General features: G+C 44.0%; 1 protein-coding gene across 1 annotated transcript in view; it reads left to right on the top strand.

Moving 5' to 3' along the window:
- Positions 1 to 383: 383 nt before the first annotated feature.
- Positions 384 to 22468, top strand: part of MSANTD1 (Myb/SANT DNA binding domain containing 1) — a 40715-nt gene continuing 18630 nt past the window's right edge. Inside the window, exons 1-2 of the mRNA XM_086747327.1 lie at positions 384 to 399; positions 9080 to 9172. Coding sequence (XP_086603453.1) covers positions 384 to 399; positions 9080 to 9172 — 109 coding nt within the window. The remainder of the gene's footprint in view (positions 400 to 9079; positions 9173 to 22468) is intronic.

Below are 22468 nucleotides of genomic sequence, written 5' to 3'. Positions count from 1 at the left end.
TTTTGGAAAGCTGAATCTGTTTAAGAGTATCCACATGGCTTTGCAATTGGTTTCAATAAACAGAATTAAAACCAGATTTTGCTTAAATCACACCAAGTTTTCAATGCAAACAGGGCCTTGGTGAAACTGAAAATCCCCTTGATTCTTCGGGAGTGTTTCTCTCCCCTGTGACATGTTTCTTGTGCGTTCAAATGCGCTGTGAACCGGTCTGCAGGTTCTCCAGTATCCAATCTTTTCCTGAAACAAGCAACCTACTTTGAGTTTAGCAGCCTCTCCCCTGCCCCTGACTGGCTCTTGCGCTTCCAATCAGGCACAGAGGAAACATTTGAACACGCAGCCCCTCTGCTTTGCCTCCCTGGCTCTGCTCAGAGCAGGAATCAGCCATGCAACTCAGCCCAGGTAAGGCCACACTTCATGATCCCCACAGCAGTGATGCTACGTTTAACAGATTTATTTTTTTTCCTTTTTTTTTTCTCCCCCTCGAAGTGCCTCAACTTACTCTTTGCCTTGTCGCTGTACAGATTAGAGGAGAGTAAAACCCTCCCATGCCCTGGGAAGGCAGAGGCATGGTGGGAGCAACTCGCACACGGCTGCTGCTTGGCCCTGGTACGGCTGACCCCAGCAGCTTTCCCCAGCTGGGACGGGTGAGGTTAGTGGGTGGGATAGGAAGGCTGTCGGGGCTGTTGAACCAGCCCAGGTCCTTGTCCTGCTCCCGCACACGACTGGTGTGGATGTTTGGAGTGCACAGCAGCCCACCAGTTCACCCTCTTGTGCCACTGGGCGCCGTTCTCACCAGGCAGTGTAAACGGCAGCGCCTAATGTGGCACCAGGCTTGCCACCAATGAACAGAACTGTCGCTGAAAATCCAGGAGGGCACGCGCCTCCTAAAAGCCTCCTGTCTACCTTTTCCACATGCTGTTAAATTACCCTGATGCCTGAGTGTAATTTTCCGGCTGTTCCCGTGCCCATGAATTACCCAAGGTGGCATGCTGGATCCTTAGCTGCAGGACAGTTTTTCCAGTTGTTTGTTTTGAAAGCTCTTAAGAGCAATATACTATCAGCTGAGGTTTCTAATTAACTCTGAATAGCTAGTCTGCTGCCACTCAAGTATAATTCTCATTAGCATCTCAACTAACAAGCTTCAGTGTTTGCCCTCCTAATTAGCTTCTAGTTAGAAGCCTTTCCATATCCTAAGATGTGCTGCTGTTAATTGCAGTTCCAATTGCTTTTACAGCAAACTCCTGAGAGGCTGCTAAAACTGCTGGTTTATGTAGCCGGATAGAGATCAATATCTGGGATCCATACAGCTGCGGGGTCCTTATTCTCCTGTAAGTGTGTGTCTAGATGGCGTGTTATGCAAAGGGGGTAGGGGGGCAGAGCTGCAGCTTTAACATGAATGAGGAAATATTTTGCCTTTCAGACAGGTGGTGCGATCTCGAAACGAGTCTGCTTCAGGCAAAGTACAACTTTCACAGCTAACATTGCATGAGCCACTTTCCAGGGTGGGTTTTTTTTTTGTTTTGTTTTGGTTTTTTTTTGTTTGGTTTGTTTTTTTTTTCCCCATGCAATTGTCCATCCAAGGGCTGATTTTCTCTGCCCAGGGGTTTCTAAGGGTTCATGAGCACCCCGCAAAGCGCCCCATTGATGCCGAGTTTAAAAAGCAAGTGTATTTGTCTGTTGCCCGGGACGGAGCATGTGTCAGGTTAGCTATTCCTTCTAGGCTGCTAGCTCAGGATGGTATTTCTGTGGAATGCTCTTAGCATGGTTTAATGTGTGCCTGCTGGATTAACCCCTTAGTCCCTGCAGCTGGGGATTTACTGGGAGCAGGTTTGGTGTGGCTGTGTGGGACAGGCGGATGGAGTGAGCGGAGCGGGGTGTGTGGTTGTGCAGGTTTCCACTGCAGCTGGGGAAAGGTGAGTCCTACAGGTCTCACAAAATACCTTAAGCTGTCAATGGAATCGTCCCATGGAAGTAAGTCTGTTCAGACTTTCAAATCACACATTTACTTCTCAAAGAGAGGAGAAATATTGCTCAGCTTGTGAAGCTTACCAGCGGGCTTCTTCCTCCAGACATGTCCAGAGTCCTCCTGTTATCGCTTTCTAAACTGAAACCCACTGTTTGCTGAGGGTTCCGAAATCGCTTTGATCAATCAGCTCCCATGTATCCCACTGCTCTGAGTAGGATAAGAAGAGGGCAGCACTGAAACCAAATACTGAATTTTAGCTTAGGAAGCCTGGAGCCCTCTATCTTGATAACTGCTTCCTGCTTTTCCCTCTCTAAATTGAGGGGTAAGGTCTTGGATGTTGCCAATACAAACTAACTTAGAAGATAAAGATGAGTCTTTTTTTTTTTTATTTGTCTTAGGAAAACTACTATAATCCTGCAGTGCTTTACTATGCCATGACTGAAGGCTCTGGTTCTAGAGGACCCACGGGCCTGAGCAGAGTCCACTTAAAAAAAACATATAGGTGTAAGGAGGTGCCCAGTCGGATCCAGTGGTACCATCATCAGGCTTGTAGAAAGGGAGAAATTCTGGTAATGAATATGCTTTGATTCATAACCCATTGAAAAATGGAGTTTAAATATGGTCTCAGACTAATAGCAATAGATTTAATTAGTCATAGATCTTTCAAATGTGATTGCTTTAGAAAAAGTAAGGTGACTGGGCAAGTTGAAAGGGTGGGACTATCTTTACACAATATTGTCTATATGTCTGGTTTTGTTCATATAAGATTTAATCTTTCGCTCATAAATTATTCATTACCTTTTTTTAGCTGTTAGAAAAAAAAAAATCAGAATTTAGAACACAGCCCTCGATGAGAAGATGATTTTCTTGATTTGACTGCCTATATCCAGTTAATGTGTTGGAAAATAGGAGTAATGGTGGTGAGCAAATCTCAGTGTTTGAATCTATTTCAGTTACATATCAAAGAGACATATTTAAATGAACTGTTTAACCTCTTTTATCTGCAAAACTGGATTCCAAATCACAAATATGCCATTTACTGTACCTATACTTTAGTTACAGATGGCAGCATAAAGTGAAGCACATTCTAATGATAAAACTTCTAAAGAAGCTTTAAAGTAAATCTTGAGTTTGGGTTTGGGGAAAGAAAAAAAAAAAAAGATTTCAAGTGAGGGATCTGTAGTGTAAGTATTAAATACAGATTAAGACAGGGAATTAATCAAAGGTAGCGGAAAGAAGAATTCAGAACAAAGGGTTCTATTGGTAAAGCAGAGAAAGACCCAAAGCACTTAAGTGAAAGTTTGTAGATAGACAGTCCTTGTCCAGCTACTGAGGGGCTTTGCCCTAAGAAAAACTAACCCTTTTAGATAAAAATGATGGAGATGCTACCAACATGTTAGTGTGAGCCATCGGACATGAATTTGCATGTCCTGCAATGCAGGGAAGATGCTGACTATTTTATCAATTTGCAATAATATATTTATTTTTCTTGTTGGACATTTCTTCTTATATGTCCGATTTGTGAGGACTTTAGTGCTCTTAGTGTTTAAGGGGTTGGGGGGGACACGGACCTCCAAAGAAGACCAGAGCTTGAACTGTAACAACTGTACTGCCTTTGCAAGTTTTTTGCACAGATCAAGCTAAGTGTGATCTCCATCCTCTTTAACATGGTTTGCCCAAAGTACTTTTGTCATTAAACGAATTTATATAGTGCTGGCTTACTGCCAAATCTGTCATGTAAAGTATTTTTCTTGATGTGATTGTAAGCTAAATTGATGTCATGATCTTTTTGTGAAGGCAAGCAATAAATTATGTTCCGGGATAGAAATATGGTGATAAAGTACCATCTATGCTGACAATGTAGAAAGAATAGTGTTGAAATAACTCATAAACATACTGATTGAGTAGGTTCCTTTATAGATCAGGTAGAACCTTGACTCCATCTGGTTCAGTAAATGTTCATGAGGTTTTTTTAAATCTGAAACCGGGGAGGATCTCATAACCTTAACACGTTCTTTTAATAAGACTATGATCCAGGCACTTCTTAGAGCAGAACAGTCTTTCTGCATAGATCGTCAGAGAGGGCATCCCCTTAATTATTTATACTATACATACCAGGTGCGCTGATTATGAAATTTCCCTTGAGGCTCCAGAAGGAAATGAAATCCTAATAAATGGATGAGATAGTGGAACAATGCTAGAATCTCCTGGATGAAAATCAGTCATCTGTGTCGGTGATCCTCCTTACAGTGGTTTTTAGGAAATACTACAGAAGGTAATCTTCTTAGCCTTGTCATCCAAACTGTCCTGGAGGTGTGGAGAAACTGCCCTTCGAGAGAACTTAAGTGCTCTTGTGGGAAACAAAGGAAGAGTAACGCTAGAGGAATAATTTCTTATCTCGGAGAGATGCGGAGGTGGCAGTGTTAATATTGGTGTTGATTGTGTTCATAATTAGTATTGTTGCACAGTGATGACTGAAACATGGTCCTAAAACTGTCTGGAAGATTCTCCTTATCAAAATGCTGGCTGAGAAAACCAGAGGACTCTGTTTTGGAAATATGGGCTACTCTCATCTTAGCAAATGGAGGAATTCCATTTGGAGGAGAGACTTGTATTTGTTTGCGACACTTGTTACCAAGAGAGTATTCAGTGAAGTACAAGGGAAGAAAGGGACCTTCTCTGCAGAAGTAAATGGAGAAATACCGATGACACTAAAAGAAGGAGAAAGAGCTTGATGTGAGAGACAACAGGAAAAACAATGTATGGATGTGAAACAACTTAACAGGAAGAAGACAACTCTGGTTTAAACCCGGAGCAATGTGCAATGACCTGGACAAACTCCATTTTCTTGTCTCCGTGCAAACAAACAAACAAATCTAAGAGGTGGAATACATAAATGGAATTGTTATTCTTACAGTTTTGTAGTTTGAAGGAACAGCTAAGAGAGTAAGATACTTGGAGAGAACATGCAGCCAGTCAAAAAAAGTTGTAATATGAGCTTAAGGAAGTGTAGATCGCTCTTCTATCAAAAGGCTGGAGCAGAACTCTCTCAAAAGCTATTATTGTTCAATGGAAGAGCAGAGAGATGTTAGCAGTAAGAAGACATCTTTCAAAAGTGGAGGTCATGTTTAAACAGAGAAAATAGAAAAGAGCATACATTCAAGTTAAATAAGGCAAGTTAAACAAACCAGGTAAAATCAATTTTGAGGAACAACTTGCTAAACTCACAGAAACAATGAGAAAACCCCTTCAAACACATGAAGGGGGGGAAGCCTGTCCATCAGCAGGCTTGCTTGTGATTGTGGTGTAATAAGAACACTCAAAGTACACAGGGCTGTTACAGGAAGGCTTTTGCTTTGCTGTTCGTTATAAAGGATCTCCGGGAGCTTTCTCTTGTGGAGCATTTTGGTATCTGAAAGAGTCCAAAGGAGTGTTTTAAATTGAAGTGTCAGCAGAATAGGTTGAGAAAAATTGGATAAAATATGATAAAATATTGATAAAAATAGGTGGCAGCCATGGTAGCCACCCAAGAGTCCCAAGTGTGGAGTTGTAGACTTAATGGTTTCGTTTGATATGAATTAAATAATTGCTGTGGCAAATGTGATTGATGTTTAAAGGGCCACATACACTGGTAAATCTATTCTTCCTTGGGCAAATTTATGGAAACTAAAATGAAGACATGAATTCATAGAGTAAATATGATATACTGGGCAAATGTCAAAATGGATTTTGTAGATTTTCTTCTCCTTTGTAGAAGGAAGCTGTCACAAACCTGTGTACTTTGAAGCCCAGCAGCCAGTGGGTGGAGGTGATTCAATTGATAGTTGGACTTCCAAGGTCCCTTACCAATAGCTATCAACTCCCCTAAATTTTCAAGAAATAAAAGGGAAAGCGCTCCTGTAGTTTTGAACTGGTTATGGTTCTAATTATCTAAAGGTAATAAAACAAGATGGGGAGAAGCTGTTCAGTAGGGCCTGTTGTGATAGAACAAGGGGTAATGGGTTTAAATTAGAAGGAGGTAGGTTTAGATTAGATATGAGAAAAAAATTTTTTACAATGAGAGTTGTAGAGCACTGGAACAGGTTGCCCAGAGAGGTGGTGGATGCCCCATCCCTGGAATCGTTCAAGGCCAGGCTGGATGAGGCTCTGAGCAACCTGATCTAGTCAGGGATGTCCCTGCTTCTTGCAGGGGGGTTGGACTAGATGACCATTGAAGGTCCCTTCCAACTCTAACTATTCTATGATTCTATGATTCTAAGATTTCCTGAGGCTCTGGATACAGGATATCAGATCCCACCAGCAGGTATCTTCAGAGCTGTGGGAGTCCAGCGAGGAGGCTGTATTCCTTGGCAGAGATTTTTAAATTATCACCTTGTTAGGATGAGTGGGAAAGTCTGTCTAAAAATCACCAATGTGGAATGACGCAGAATTTTAGCTGTAATTTTCTTATTCTGTGGGAGGTTTAGGGGCACTTGTTAGCTTTTAATGCTATTGGATAAATGAATTGCTATGTTGCTGAGATGAGTCTGAAATACAAATCAAAATCTTGTGCCAGACTTTCTTGAACATGCCCAAAACAAATTCTGCAGCTGTTGCACACATCTAGCTACAAAATTATCTTGACAAATGTCTAAAATGAATTGCAAATATTTCCATTTACTCAGCCTACTCATCTATCCCTATTTAGAGGGATCCCACCTCTAAATACCTCCTATTTTGTCAAAAAGTGCTGCTTTTCTAGTGCATAGCTCCTATTTTTATGGATAGTACATTTCAGTGAGATTAAAATGTTAAAATACTTATTTTCTCAAAAGACTTATTTGCAACTTCCCAATAGTGCTACTTGTCCTTCCACTTCTTTCAAATACATATTTAAAGAATTGGAAGAAACAACAAATTTGAAGAACATCGGACTCAGTATTTACAACCACATGTATAGACTTGCTCTTTAATTACAAACATACTCTTTTCTAACAATTAAACATAGAGCTAGCTGTTACTGACTTTATTGTGTTGGTTTGTGATAAAAACACATCGACTAACAGCTACTTTAGAAATTCCTTTAGGAAACCCCATTAGTTAAATTTCTGCAGCTAAACTTAGTTTGAGGATGAAGAAGGTGCGGGAAGCTGACGAGGCACACAATAGCTGGTAAAACTACAGAAACTTCCTACAGCCTGTTGGGCCACAGAGCTTTATGATCTGCTTAACAGTTAAGGAGCCCAGACTATTTCTAACCTCAGCTTAAACAAACACTTAAAAATTCAAGGTAAAAGCACTTTGGTGATAAAAGAGAATTTAGTTTGACATTTTAACCTTAAAGTAATAGCTTAGGACTTTGAATGGTGGGAACTGATGTGTCTCTGGTGATTTCAAGAGGGCTTGTTTGCAGGATCTTGTTCCCTCCCCAGTACTTGTTCCTTGAGTTCTCTGCACTGATGCCTGCTTCGGCTCCTGGGTACCTTTTCCCACATGCATCCCCGTGCCAGCTCTCATGCTGCGTCCCACGAGTGGCTCCCACATTCTGCAAGCTCCAAACCCAGCCAGGGGAGTCAAACCTGTCCCTGTCCCGAGGCCTCGGCTCACAGCCTTGCACTCGCTGCTTAAGATACAAATGATTGGTTTGGTGGTTTTCATAGAATAACTTAATGGTTATAATACTCGTCTCAGAAGTGGTCGAACTTGGGTTTGGGTCCTCCTTCTCCCAAGGGATATTCAAATCCACTTGTCCCTTCCCAGGCTGTAGGCAACCTCTCAATCTTTCTTATTGAAGTTGTGCCATGGTGTGGAGAAAGATTCGCAGAGCTGGAGAGGAGAAGCAAGTGGGAGCCTGACTGTGGCCTACCAGTTGGGACCTCCCCTGAAGGGAGGTGGGGAGCAGGTATCTGGCAGCACTCCCAAGGCTGCTTACTACACGCTTTGCATGAAAACATCACTGGATAAAAATCAAAATCAGCCCTGGAGGCAGAGTCCAAACCCAGCACCTTTCTCCACAGGGAGAGGTTGCAACCACCTTGCCCTGACGGCGGGTACTATTTTTGTGCCACCCCAACCACACCCTCTTCCTCCAGCCGTGTCTTTAATTGAAAGTTGGAGCAGTTGCTCCCTCATACCGATGCCAGAGCCGTGCTGAGGAGCGTTAGCTGTGCTCACGGCTTTCCAATCTCCAGTGGGCTTTCACGGGCTTAAGTGCTAAGAGGTTCAGCTTGGCCAAAATGGTGGGATCTCTGTACAGAGGAAGAAGAACTTGAGGTACCCAAATATCTTCCTTTGGTGAAAAAATGGGTTTCTGTGGACTGTTACGCACCTGATCAGTTATTGTCTTGGAGAAGGGGAGAAGTCATGGCTAATTTAGCTGTGAGTCTTAGAGATGGAAATAATTTCCCATTGCAGTGCTCTTTGGGTACCTCTGTGGCTTTGAGGACCTTGCCTTAAGTGAATTGAGAGCATGTTTCATTTTGAGATGTGACTGAAGGACGTGCAAGGTCAACTTCAGCTCTGGAGTGTCCAATTCTCTTCTGAAAATTACTTCAGTTTCATTTGGAAGCTTTTGAATTTTTTTTGCTCTTGCTATCTCTGGCTGCTCCTAGTGTAAAATAGAGATAACAATACCTTCAGAACCCACTATGTTTTTTAAAAAGGACTTGCGATCCTCTGAAGGACAGCATGCCGAGCACTGAGCATTAACTCACTAATGGAAGAGTTTGGCAGATGAGAGAAAAGTCGGGAAAAATTATGTCCGTTGGTGGCCTGGAGGAGGCTGGGATGTCTTCTAAAGAGACAACTTTTGCTGGCAGTGGTAAGATGTGTAGGTGAGGATGTTTGTCATACTGGCTTAAAGTGAGTATCTTTCAGCACACAGGAATGAGGATGTTGAGGGCTTACGGGCCTTCATTATAATCATTTACGATGGGACTATATAACGTGGGGAATATATTTGTCCGCACTGTTTGAAAGGCTAGAGTTTGCAAACTAAACAAAACCCACCTCATCTAGATATGACAAGATAACCTTGCCTCAGTACAGCTGACCTTCCTCCTGAATTGTTCTGAAATGTTTCCTCGCTCCCCTCCCTGCACGGTGCATTGTTCTGCCAAACTCTTTCTCCCCCAGATACGAAGTTCTGCTCTGGGTCGGTGATCTGCTGCGAAGACTCCTGCATTGACTTCAAGGCTCATGGAGGATCTTCTGTTCCTAGGACAGCAGGTACCAAAGGCTTTCTTACATACCATGAAACTCCCAAAGCTATAAGTGTGCGGGTTTGTATGTTGAGCAGGACAAAGGAATGGGGCAGAGTGTTTCAGGGCTGCAATTTCTGAGTGCGGAGAAGTTGCTGTGTTCTGTTCTCTTCAGCCAGAGGAGGGCAAGTTGGTCATTATTTCAGTCTCTTGTACGGAGTCACTTCACAGGTTTGTACCTTGTGGAGTCCGCATTATAATACCTGCTTTCTGTGGTGATTTCTGATTTGGGTTTTTATAGGGTTTAACTGATCAATACTTTGTCCTTGAACCCATCTGCTTTCTTCTGATGCACTGGCCCTGAGGTCGCTGTGTGACTGGACCATTTGAGAGATGTTACCTAGTTAGGTGTATTTTAAAATTTGTTGACTTAAGATTTCTTCATGGTTTTGAGACTCCAACAACTTTTTGCGTCTCATGGTGGACGTGCCTTTCTACAATCCCGTATTGGACTGGCAGTTGGTCTCATTAGACAATGAGACTCAACCTTTTACATGCAGAATTTTCTTACAAGAATATTGCTTAAAGAAAGACAAACTAATATATCTTTTTGGTGATTCTTATGTAAAACTACAGCACATAGGAAAACAACTTGTGGCATCCAAGCACATTCTTGATTTGTCCTGAGACGGTGCAGAGTCTGTAGGGACATGCAATACATTTCACAATTTTTGGAGGGAAAATACAATGCTCTTCCACTTTCTGAAGAGGGTTATTGAGGTGATGGTCTGGTCTTCCTTCAGCACTCTCTTCCTCTTCTCTTCCAAGACTTACGTTAGAGTAGTTGCTATTAGAAATCAGGCAGAGAAAGTAATGCATGTGTGTAATATATATACACACACACACACACATATATATATATAAAAGATATAAAAAACGTGTGTGTATGTGTATATATATGTGTCTGTATAAATAAAATAGGCAGCAGCACGAATGTTGGCTCTCTGACAATAATTAACACAGTCAAATGTACATGAAAACCTTATTCACAAGATTTACTATTTTACTTTGGTTTCATGCAGAATTGAGCATTTGGGAATGAAAGAGAAATTATTTTTTTTTTTTTTGTTACCATTTCTGAGTGCACTGCAATCATATGTTAATAATCTAAACCAAAGCTGATCTTTCTTTCCCATATTGAAGCATGTTGAAAGTAGTGGGAAGCATCTAAATTATCTTAAAAGTGAGAGTGATTCCAGAAAATTTGACTGGTAGCTCACACCACCTGTAATATTTTAAATGCTTAGATGGGATCTTGCATGCGATCCCTGCCTGAAGGAGTTCTCATTTGTAAGATAAAAATGACATTGAGAGGCAGAGTAGAATACAGCCCAATAATGTTTCTAAAATATTTACAATAATGAGATATATAAAATACTCTGAAAATATTCCCAATAGTTGTAGTGACCAGTGTTCAGGATTCTCTTCTGCCTTTATAGCAGAATAAACCTGTAAATGTGTGTTTCTGTCAAAGCAAACACCAGTAGATATATCTGATCCTTCTTTGGGGACCATGAATTTTACTACTGAGTGAAGCGTCTGGTTCTGACATTCCAGGGAGTATTTTCTGTTACTTCGAAACCTTTTTGGACCTTTCTTTCAGCTTTCATCTCTGATTAAATGACTTCTTAACCCTGCAAGTCACTGCAGAAAAAGCACGTTAATTTTTTCGTCTGGAGGTCTGCCATGACCCAGCATTACAGCTTTTACCGAGAGGCTGGTGGAAGTCTGGATGTCAGTTGTCGTTATCTGATAGCGATCTACAATACCCAGAAAGATGCTGTGCAGATCAGAGGTCAGGGATGGAGCTGCAGATCAGTCGATGAAAGAATTTGGTTATTGTGGAAGCAGGTTAAAGCAGGGATCAACATGAGTTACAGTAAGCTGGGTTTTGGCTTGGCGTCATGGTATTCTCCAGATTTCAGGAGGCAGAGAAGATCAGAGAGCTTGTCCGGAATATTTCATGTGATGACAAACAGCTCTTGTCAGACTTGCTCCTTTGCTTTCAGAAAGGCAGGATGATATTTTGGACAACATTTACTATCTTGATTTTGCTAGACTGGTTTTCACAGGCAGAAGAAACTCATAAAGGTTTGTGTTGTCCCATTTATCAAGGATGTCTCAAGTCCTCATTTCCCCGATACGTGTTGGGTTGTCCACCCACTCCAGCTCGTGTGTTCAATGGTCCTGCCAGATCAGCACTTCACTGAAGTTCTCCATAATGTATTCACAAAAAGTGATAAAACACTCTGTAAGAGGCCTCAAGGAATGATTAATTTAATCTTCAATTAGTTCCCGCTGAGACTTGATGAGAAATCATTTGAGAAGGTACGCATGAGCTTTAGTATAATCTGCCTGTCCAGTTATCGTGAAGCATAGTGTGCAGAGAGGAAAGATGTTGCAAATGGAGAAAACCATGACGCTAGCATTGTATATTTTAGACTGCTGCCTGTGATGTGTTTTTGGTCTGCTTGAGTGACTTAAGCCACTGGGATGTCGCTACGGGGCATTAAAGACAGCATGGGGCAAGAGTCAGTGCAAACAGTATGTTCGAGCATGCAAGCCATCACCATTGGGTTAAAGTTGCAGTCTATGGGCAGAGAAGGATATTTTCATTTATATGGCTAGTGTGATGCTGGCAAGAAGCAGTCATACTTGTTCTGCCCTTGGTTGGGGAGGTTTGTGGAGCTCTTTTTAAATCACCAGCAAAACAAGAGCTAAAGCCAGCCCAAGTAGTTTTTACAAAACCCTTTTACAGGACGGTGAGTGGGGCACGGGGAGAAGAGGACTGACTTCTTAAGGCCTTTGGAGTTGGCTGATTGCCTCTAGTAAACAGTTGCACAAGCGTGCCTCCCTTGGGAAACGCACTATTGCTTTCTGTTTGCACAGCAAATGAAAAACACTGGCCACTTTAATAAAAGAGAATGAGATACTGTGTGGTGAACTGGCTTGGTTTTTTTGTAAATTGTTTAGTCTTGCATCTCTGCAATCAGATGGTGGTTCCTCATTGCTTTGTTTAGAAGGTCTCTGATCCTACAGTTATTAAAGCTGTTTTATATAACCCCAAAATTCCAACCTTCTGAGCAACTGAAGATTTCCTTCAAACATGGGGATCCAGAAGTGCTCCTTTTGGCTATGCAGAAACCTGTCACTGGAATTCTTAGGGCTGAAACAAGATAAGAATTCCCTAGTGCCATTCACATCTGCCGTGGACTCCCTTTGGACGGCTTGTCCGTACTTGCATCTTCAGGCTGGATGTCTCCCGCATCTGTGTGGCTTTAGGTTCCGTACATTTTCTGTCCAAATTCCTCCTCAGACATCTGGGTTGGGTTTCTCATTTATGCTGAGTATGCTGAGCCCCCTGTGGAGTTTGGCTGGAAACAGGTAGGTTCTGCAGTACTGGAAATCAGGTCTGTAGCTCTTCAGTTTTGTTACTATTCAGAATCTTTGCTTACTTACTGGAGGCAGCTTTGCTGCCGAAAATAAAGAGTCATTTGAGTGCTCGCTAATCTGCTGCAGGCAAACTGAGTCCAGTTAATCCATAATTTAAACTAATCTTTCTGATTGAGCTCACATGGTCTACTGGGCAGAGAAATTGGGTGGAGGCAGTTGGTAGTGTTAGCTTTGCTTGCCTCCCAGTCTGCATCAAGGGAAGTTCAGGTTGGACATTTGGAAAAGGTTTTCCACTGAGCGGGTGGTCGGTCACTGGAGTAGGCTCCCCAGGGAAGTGGTCACGGCACCAAGCCTGTCAGAATTCAAGGAGCATCTGGACAATGCTCTTCATGATATGGTTTAGTTTTAGGTAGTCCTGTGAGAAGCAAGGAGTTAGACTTCATGATCCTTATGGTTCCCTTCCAGCTATGATTTGATGAATACCAGCACTGTGGTGGGTATTTATAGGCAAGCAAATCACGCAGCTTTTCCCTGCACAGACCTACACTTACTCAAGGCACCTCCTCTGGTTTACAATAAGGAATGCCACTTTGTATGAAAAGTACCAGGGAAGGATTTAAAAATCACTGGTGGTATTGGACAGCTGGGGTTGGACGTGGAAAAGTCTGCATCCAGAAGTGGTTTGTGGGTGTGCATTAGTTCAGGAGAACTTACGAAAGGAGGCAGACAGACTCCCTCTGGCTGGCCAGAATGCTCCTGTATGTGATGGCTAGAGAGTATTTCTTTGATCCATGGGCTGATGGGTTGGCTGGCAGCACTTCACTGAGGCCAAGAGAGGAAGCAAATACTCCTTGTTTTAGTGATAGCTGAAACAATAGGAGCTAATGCCCAGATCAGAGGAGCATGCTCAGGCTGGAACACAAACTGAACTGTGGTGGCTGGAGAGCGGTTGGAGCAGAGCAGTGTCTAGTAAAGAGCAGAGAGCCATGGAGAGGGGAAAAAACAGCTGGGAAAAGCCAGGAGTCAATGAGGAACATAAAAGCAATTGCAGTACAGGGTTATGGTGAAGGTGGTGAGAGGAGATGGGCATCCCTGGGCAGAGGGCCGGGTGGAGGAGCACGCTTAGATGTGGGAGAGGGATGATGACCCCTCCTGGCTTATTCCTGGGATGTCCAGGGAGCAGGACACTGCATGCTGTAAACGAAGAGGAGTCACAAGACTCCAAATACTGGCAGACCACTCGGTGTTAAAAGGGGCAATGTTATATGCATATCACCATAAACCTTCCTATGCTGAGAGGGGACATCCTCCTGCCTATCACGAGATGTGAGAGCTAGCGCTTAAGCTCCCCATACTGTGTTTGTCTTGGAGCTGCAACTCAACGCCCTGGTAGCTTGCTGCTTGCACAGATCAGCTGCACAAAGGCAGAAGCCCTCCTTTCGGGGGAAGCATTTGGAAACACAGACCATGCAGGGCATCGCAGGCCATATGACCACACAGTCTCCATGAGATGACATGGGAACACACGCTTCTACTGGAAACCCTGTGTGTTTTCACTGGGGAATAGCTTTTTTTTTTTTTCATGTAGCTCTCTGACCGGATACTAATCACCTCTGAAACACTTTGAGCATGGCATTGGGAATGACGTCAGGACCAACCACAACCTGCTGTGTGATAATTCCAGTTCAGTCCCTTGCAAGGACAGGGAGGTGCTGTGGGATGGTTGACATCACTGGCAGCCTGTCCCAGAAATGGCAGCTATGTCTTGTATGGTCTCAGCTTCCATTAGCCACCACTGTGCTGGTTTAGCCCGAATCACCACACAGTTTCTCGCTCACCCTCCCCCTCCCCAGGGGGATGGGGGAGAGAATTGGGAAGGAAGGAGAACTCGTGGGTTGAGATAAAGATAATTTACTAAAATAAAAAGGGAAAACTACAATAATAACAGAATATAAGGATATTAAAAATATACAAAGTGAACAATATGTGTTTTCTCACCACCCGATGTCCCAATGACCGATACAGCCCGTCCCGAGCAGCGATCACAGAAACAAAACCGAGCAGCAAGCAAAGGGGCAAAAGGGAGCCAGCAAGGTAGGGGGAACGATGCCAGCAAAACAAGCAGGAAAGATGGATGCCAGGAAGGCAGATACCCACCCTCGCCTGCCCCCATGAGCATGACGTTTATGGCATGGAATATTCTCTTTGGCCAGTTTGGGTCAATTATTCTGTCTGTCTTTCTCCTAGCTTCCTGCATCTGCAAATTAGCGAGACTTGGAAAGCAGGACGGTGTCCTTGGTCTCATTCACAACAACTGGTATCATCAGGGTGTTTATCAACATTCTTCACACACGAAATCCAAAACACACCAGCTACTGAGAGGAAAAGTTAACTCCATCCCTGCCAAAACCAGGACAACCACTTAAGCAGATAAGCTCTTTGGCTGTAAGCAATTTGGCTATCATAGCAGTGCTGGTGAATTTGGTTTCACTTATCTTTTTGGCAGCTCTAAAGTCAGACAGTCTTTTACGAGTATCATCTGAACTTTATAGGTTGAAACACTTTTCTTGAATTTCCATTCCTGAGGCTGCCTCACAATAATACCCCAAACACCATTTACATGTTAGTATTTAAATCTTTTATGAACTGATACGAAAATCTCCTGTGCCCTAAATATTTTATCTGAAATATATATTTTTTTAATGTTGTAAATTTTCCTCTGCGGGTGTGGAGAGCTGAGTGAACCCTTGTCAGGGAAAAGGTCCATGGCTGGGGATAGTCCGCGGTCTCCAAGCAGAAGCGTGGAAGGAGAGTCAGAGAAGCTCCTACCTTTCTTGACTTGGCAGACATCTTTGATCTTTAAGGCCTTTTATTTTCAAAACATGTGGCTGCTTAAACTGCAAAACAGCAGGACCTGATCCCATGGCCATCTCCCACTGAGACGAGTGGGCGAAAGGTGTTCCTGGGCCGCACTGGCGTAATGACCGGAGCGTGGCTGCGGGCAGAGAGCAGTGTACGGCGAGGGACCGCAGCCTCCTCGCGTCCATCGTGGGTCTTGGCGGGGAGTCAGGGAGCGACAGCGCGCGATGCAAACAGCTGCTAGGTGGATGCAGCAGGCTGCCAAGCTAGTAGCGAGCTCCGCGCAGCGAGGCTGGGCTTCTGGCAGGGAACTGCCAGCGACTTTTACTGCTGTTTCTCTGAGGCTGCTGGAAAAGGGCCTAAACCGCTCTCCCTTCTGGAAGAACAGCAAGCTAGAACCCATTTATTCAATGAAGCTCTAATGCTTGCCACCACAATGACGCAAAAAAACTTGCTTAGCTGGAGTTCTGTGCCAGTGCCAAGCTCCCTGCGCTTGGCTCGTTCTCATCTGTTCGAATTTGGGGGATGGCCTCTCGCTAATGGCCCAATGAATTGATAACCTTCTTCAAGCATTTCTTTAAATATTGCTACTTTTTACACTGCTGGTAGCAAGGGGTGACACCAGCAGCATGAATTCTTGCTGGGAAACGATGCTGCATGCATCCCCAGCACCACCACGGTCAAACCAGCTGCTATCATCTGGTTTTTCGTGGCACGGCGTTTTTCTCCCGCCCTGCTGAGTCGTGGGAATGGTGCTCAGGCACAGGGCAGACTTCTGCGCAACGGGGATTATTTTTCTTCTTTTGTGACAGATCTCAAATCCAAACTGGGTTAAATCATGGTCTACGTCTGAAGTGAGCTGTTTAGAACAGGTTCTCAGAAGAATTTGCTTCTCAAAGAGAAATATTTGCATAGCATTTTAGGAGCAGTTTTTAATGACCTAGACACTTTCCAGCACGTAGCTTGCTAAAATGTGCTGAAAACCAAACATGGGCAGGAGGACTTATTGACTAACCCCTGTAAGTAAGCAGGGCCACAATACTTTCATTCAAGCAGGATTCCGGAAACCATTCACTGGGAATGGAGCGATTTTCATTGTAATCTGGTTTGTTGCTTCAGCAAAGGTGTGTGTCTGATGCTACGTACTGCAGGGTTGTTCCATATGCTGAGGACCTGCAAATGATTTCTCTAAGAGTAAGCAAATCTCAGAAGTGTGCCGTTTGCTATAAATTGAACTGGAAGTACGACACATGTGGAACTTAAGTCTTTGCTCTCTATACTATGTAACTCTATTTTAAAGAATATTGCCTGTCTCTCTCTGTATGCCTGAAAATTTAGGACTGTGTGTGACTGAAAGCCCATCTAGTCTGGCATCCTGCCTCCATGTATTGTAAGTGCCAGACACTTTAGGAGTGGTTACTTGTAACTTCTGGACATAAAGAATTTTTTTTGTTTCCCCCAAAATGCTAAACTAGGGTCTGTAACATGCATGTCTGTGTCTCTGCAAAACTTAAAAAAAAATACAAAGTAATAAAAAAGATAATTCTTAGTACTGTTACTTTTAATTTAATTACTACCAACATACCAGTCTATACCTGGTTTCCCCAAGCAGTGCATTCCTTGGTTTCCCTGATGTCCATGAGCTTCTCCTGAAGCCCCACAGAATTCCAGTTCTCCCTTTTGTCTGTGCTAACGCTTCCTGCTCTGACCACAAAAACTGCTGAAGCCCCATTTCCCGGCTTGTCTGTGTTCACCTCTCTGTCTCTTGCCATCCGTCTCTCTCTGACTGAACGTCTGTGTAAAGCTGGCTTCCATGGTTACTACTAAAATAGGCAAAGGAGATATTTTTGGTCAGAATCTGCCAGTTCAGCAAGATCAAAATGCTTTTGGGAAATGGTCTGATTACAGTGAAATTCAAGCAGGCTGTGGTCTACCAAAATGAAATAAAAAACCTCTCTAGTTTGCTCGAGCTCACCTGCACTTCCTCAGCTGCCTGGTGCCCCACTCCACCCTCAGGGAAACCTGCCCCACAGATGGCCCCATGTAGGGTGTTTGGGTGGGAACGTCCATTTTTCTCGTTCTTTTTGTTCGAAGCTTTGACACAAAAAAATCTCCTCTGCCCTGTGTCACCCAGGAACCCTTTCCCTCAGCCAGCTTCCTCCAGGGTGCCCATTTCTGTTGTCAGACTTTTTTGCAGGTATTATTTTTTTTTAAATGTTCATGAAAGCTATTCAGCTGTGCGCTGGCCTTTGCTCAGTAATACGTTGCTGTCACTCGTCCCTCATGGTCTATCCTATTTGTTTCCCCTGTGACATGTCCCAGTTAGGTGGCAGACCCGATGAAAGGGACTGCCACCCTATTTTTTTATATACCGTGAGATACCTACTGTACTTCCTCAACCGGAATAATTTTTCTTTTTGTCTTTGTAACAGGACCTCCTGCAGTTCAGGTAGCTTTTTGCTTCTCTTACAAACAGTGTTGTACTGTTTCTCTGTTAAACTTCCCTCACAGCTATGAGGACAGCATGAGCTGTGGTTCGTGCGCAGTTTTACAGCACTGACCTGGTGGTTCTGTCTTCACAACGCTTATGGTCTTCTAAAGCTTCTGAGCGTTTACAAACCCACACAACTCCATCACCCAAGGAGACCGGCAGACCAAAGGGTGCATGGACCTTATCAGAGCTCCCAAGCTCAACTCTGCCCTCTGCAAGGCGCTTCCCTGCCTTAGGACGAGCTCCTGGTTTCCAGCACTCTCCTCAGCACAACAGCTTTGCTGTTTCGGACGCGTTGTTTCAGTGGAGGAGAAAAGAAGGCAGCTTCTCCCTGATCTCCTGTTTCCTTTGGCCAAGCTTTTCAGAAGCAGTGTAAGAGTACTTCTTCTCTCATTGCATTTATCCCTCTTAGTGAATTGCCGTGTGCAGTGATCAGAGACATTAAACACATAATTTTTAGTAAGACTTTAGAAATTGGGCTTTTTAACCTGGTGGACAGAAAAATGTGGGGCAGGAGACAGCCTCCCAGCACATGCAGACAGCTTTTTTGAACTTAAAACGTAGCATCCCGTTGTAATACAAAACCCAAATGCCTTTCTTTTTAAACAGACACGTACCTACTTCTACATCTTTTAAACAGAGTTACCCAGGTGTGCCTGCACTCACATAACCAGAGGATGAACGCGTGCTTTGCAGCCGCTATCCAGTTTCATGATTCGTTATTGCCCACACGTGTTACGCTGCTGGTGGGCCAGGCGGAGAGCTGCAAGGAGCAGTGGCAAGCCCGCACTTTGGTTGACCTTACTTTCAACAGCTTGCCTAAAACACGAGAGAGTGCAAGCAGCTTTGTTTTTTGAGTTATATGTAATCAAGACATTATGGCATGCTCTACTGAAATACCCATGTATTTCAGAGAGTCAGACCTGTGTCTTTGAGGGGTCGTGTATATTTATGACGGCCCTTCAGCAAGCACCTCCACCTCCTGGTGTCACTGCTCAGAGTCGCTGCCGAAAATGGTGCTTGCTGCCAGTAGCACTAAAAGTGGGAGCAGACCAACTGGTCTCAAGACTTACCTGAACCAAAACCAAGGTACTTCCCTTTCTGAAATTCAAATAGGCAGCGACATGTGTATCAGCGCCTCTCTACAGGCAGCTGCCCGTATGGATTTCAGAAACAGAAGTACCTTTAGGAGAAGTTGAAGAAATTTCTTGTGTCCTAATGGAATAAGTTCTGATTAGTCAAGCAGGTGCTGCCTGACCTCTCCTACCACAATCCCCATCAGCAGGATCAGACGTGCTCTTCTGTAATCAGAGTTTAATGGCTTACAGTTTGTGGGGAGAGCTTTGGTAATTGACTGACTACAGCCGTTATCTCCCTGAAATGCAAGGGAAAACCCCTTTCCCTAAAACTTGGCTGAAGTTTTATTTGGCATGTGTTAGCCCACACTTACAAAGCTGAAGGCTGTATATGCAGTTGGTTAGCACAGAACTCGAAGTATAGCCAACAGATATGTTAGGATTAATGGAGTTGTCTGAACTCTGTGATAGAATATCTATAGGCGAACTTCATTAGATCCACAACTGCAAATTAGAAACCCTTCTACCCTGTTTGGGGTTTGTTATCTTTAGCAATCACCATGAAAGGTGGAACAGCTGTGAGAACTATTATTCAAGCTGATACATAATTATTGCAAAAAAAGGTAGAGTGTTTAGACACGTGATATAAAGAACAGATTTGTGAGAGGCTCATCAAATTCCTCTGAGCTCTTCTGGAGCAGGTGTGCATTGAAAGGAAGGGCATGAGTGAGATCCTCAAGCCCAATGAGGCCAATGAGGATCTTCTAGATCGTCATTGCAGTGCCCATCAGAGGAGGGACTGGGGTGATGAGAAGACTGGAGGAGAATGAGGGAAGTCCTGTACAAAGGTGTCCTCAGAGGCACCATTATGTACTTCTGTGGTTTCCAAGAGAAGTAACATCCCTATTGAGCAGGACAGTAACAGCTTCAGTTGTGTGTGAGGCACTTGGTGCCAGGCTGATCCTCAGTCTGAAGGGCTCTGCTGTCAGCAAAGATGTCCAAGCAGAGCGTGAGGGACGTCAGTGCCAGGTGCATCAGTGCCTTGGGTCTGGAAGGGCTGCAGCTCATCACGCCAGCAGTTATTCTGGGTTTGGTGACCAGCCAGTTTTGAGATAGATGACAGATCTTGTCTGGCCTCTAGCTTGAGAGGGCCATGAAGCAGCCAAGTGCTAACGCAGTTCCTCTTCTGAATGCCCCAGTCCTGGGGCGGGAGAGCTCTCCTGCCATCACAGGGCAGCTCTTCCCCCAAAGGCCCTGTCTTAGCTGCTCCTCCTGACTCAGGGGCCAGGATCAAGGGTTAGCGACTCCCACGGGCCGTGCAGATCGGCAGAACATCAGCAGAGAGGCATGGCCTGAAAAGGTGGTTTTTTTTTTTTTCCTCCTCCGGCTCTGGTGAGGACTGCAGGGAGTGTTTGGGAGTAAAATAGCTTTCCTTGAGTTCAGCTCTGCGTAGGAAAACAGTCACTTTATCAAAGCCCTCTGCACCTGTGCTTCACTGAGGCAGAGGAGGTGTGCGGAGTCTCCAGAATTCACATCAGCGACTTTCTAAGAGGAAAGGATAAAACCTGGAGACTTAGATTCCCTTCTGGTGCTGAGGGGAGGGGAATGAGGGAGGTATTACTCGAAAGCATTTCTTTCATTTAACAGATGTTAAATAGCACTATACCACTATATCAGTCTGTCAGTTACGCTAATCAGAAACAGCGTATAGGAAAGTTAAGAGACGTGAATTGTGCGGGGAAACAACCGCTCCCTCTCTGCAGGATCCCGGGCCCAGGGCCTTGGGTCGGCCCCAGCAGACGGTGCGGAGCGCAAGGAGCAGCGGCACACGTCAGGCACATGTGGGTGAAAAGGGGAAGGAATAGCTGCGGGCTATAGCTCACGGAAAGAAGCTGGACAGGTTGTCGCCCACCCTGTCCTGGTTGTCGTGCTTGAAACTGGGTTTAAAAACCTTCAAAGCAGAGACCATCTTTGGTTTTTTTTTATGATGTACATGTATCATGCTGTAGGTTTCAGCAGTGTTAATCAGCATTTTCAGAACCTGGGTGGATTAAAGTCTGGAGGGGAGAAGCAAACCTCTAACGGCTGATGAAAGGTTGAAAAAGAAGGTTTGCTTCGCAGTAGCGTGCATTGGTCCCAAGTCAGCGCCAGCGCCATAACAAGAGAGACCGGCAGTGTTTTTCTCTCGGACACCGCCTCGCTTCCTTAAACTTGTCCTGGTGATCCCCAGCCCTGCAGCCAGCCGCCTTCGGCACGGTTTTATTAACATAGCTGCGTGGAGCCCAAGGTTAAGTGATGGGAATTTCAAAGCAAAACAAAACGATAAATTAATAAAATGAACATGTCACCAGCTGATCCTCTTCTGACCACCATCTGTCCCCTGATCATGTGATGTCTCCCAGCTGGCCACCCAAGAGACAAACCATGCAAGATCATCATCACAACATATGCTGCTATTTACACATTTTTAAAGGTAATAGTTGCTAGGCTGTCATGATAGTAGTTAAAAGTAGTGGTTTGGAAGCTAGGGGTTTTTTTCTTTCCTTTTTCTTTTTTTTTTTCTCTTTGAGGAAGCCAGTGACTCAGCAGGTATATTTCTGACAGAGACATGTTCAGGGTTGGAGCAGTGGAAGTTCCTGTGTGCAGTGTATGTGATATCCCCCTCCCTCCCCTCATTCTGTGGTATGCTGTTGTGCCTTTTGTAATAAACAATAGGATAAATAAACTAGAAAAAAGGCAACAATGCTACAAATTTTACCTTTTAGGAACATTATGTGCTCTCTTTGCCATCTCCAGGATGCAAACCAAGCTGTGCATTTTTAAACTATTGTTAAGACCAAGGATGTGGTTATGAGAAGACTTACAATTTATAGGATACTTAAGCATTAAGGATTGAGGCACAGAACATTTCCTGGGGATTAACGACTGACTGGGTGAGCCTCAGGCCATTAACCCCTGCCTGCCATTAATCTTCAGGAAATGCCCTGCAGTGAGGTCGTTATTGCTGTTATATGCTGAAACAGAAAATAATATTAAGAAAGGTCCGTGGTTTATTTATTTATATTTTACGTAACACAGCTATCTTGGGACTGTAGGAAATAAGCATCTTTCTCTTTAGCTGGTTGTACTGCATGAATTAATGCAGTTTGTGCATCTCGCTGTTTTGTGGAAGATTATTGTCAGATTGCAAGGGTGTAAGCAGGGGCAGAATTTGGCCCTCTGCTTGTATTGCACAAGATTTAACACCATGAATAAGCGGTGCTCCTCTGCTGTAACTGTTGGCAGAATTTAGCCCTATATAGAAACCAGCTCGAAATGCTTGTTTTACAGCAAAGCAATTTATTCACAGTTCTAAGCATCTCGCAGCCTTCTTAAAACTCATTGAATAATCCTTTTAGATTCCCCATAAAGCAGGTGAAATGCTTCTGCTGCAGTCCTAAGGCAC

The sequence above is a fragment of the Chlamydotis macqueenii genome, chromosome 4 (genome assembly GCF_036417535.1).
Source record: "Chlamydotis macqueenii isolate bChlMac1 chromosome 4, bChlMac1.mat, whole genome shotgun sequence".
Lineage (NCBI taxonomy): Eukaryota > Metazoa > Chordata > Aves > Otidiformes > Otididae > Chlamydotis > Chlamydotis macqueenii.
This window is presented reverse-complemented; position numbering and strand designations above follow the sequence as displayed.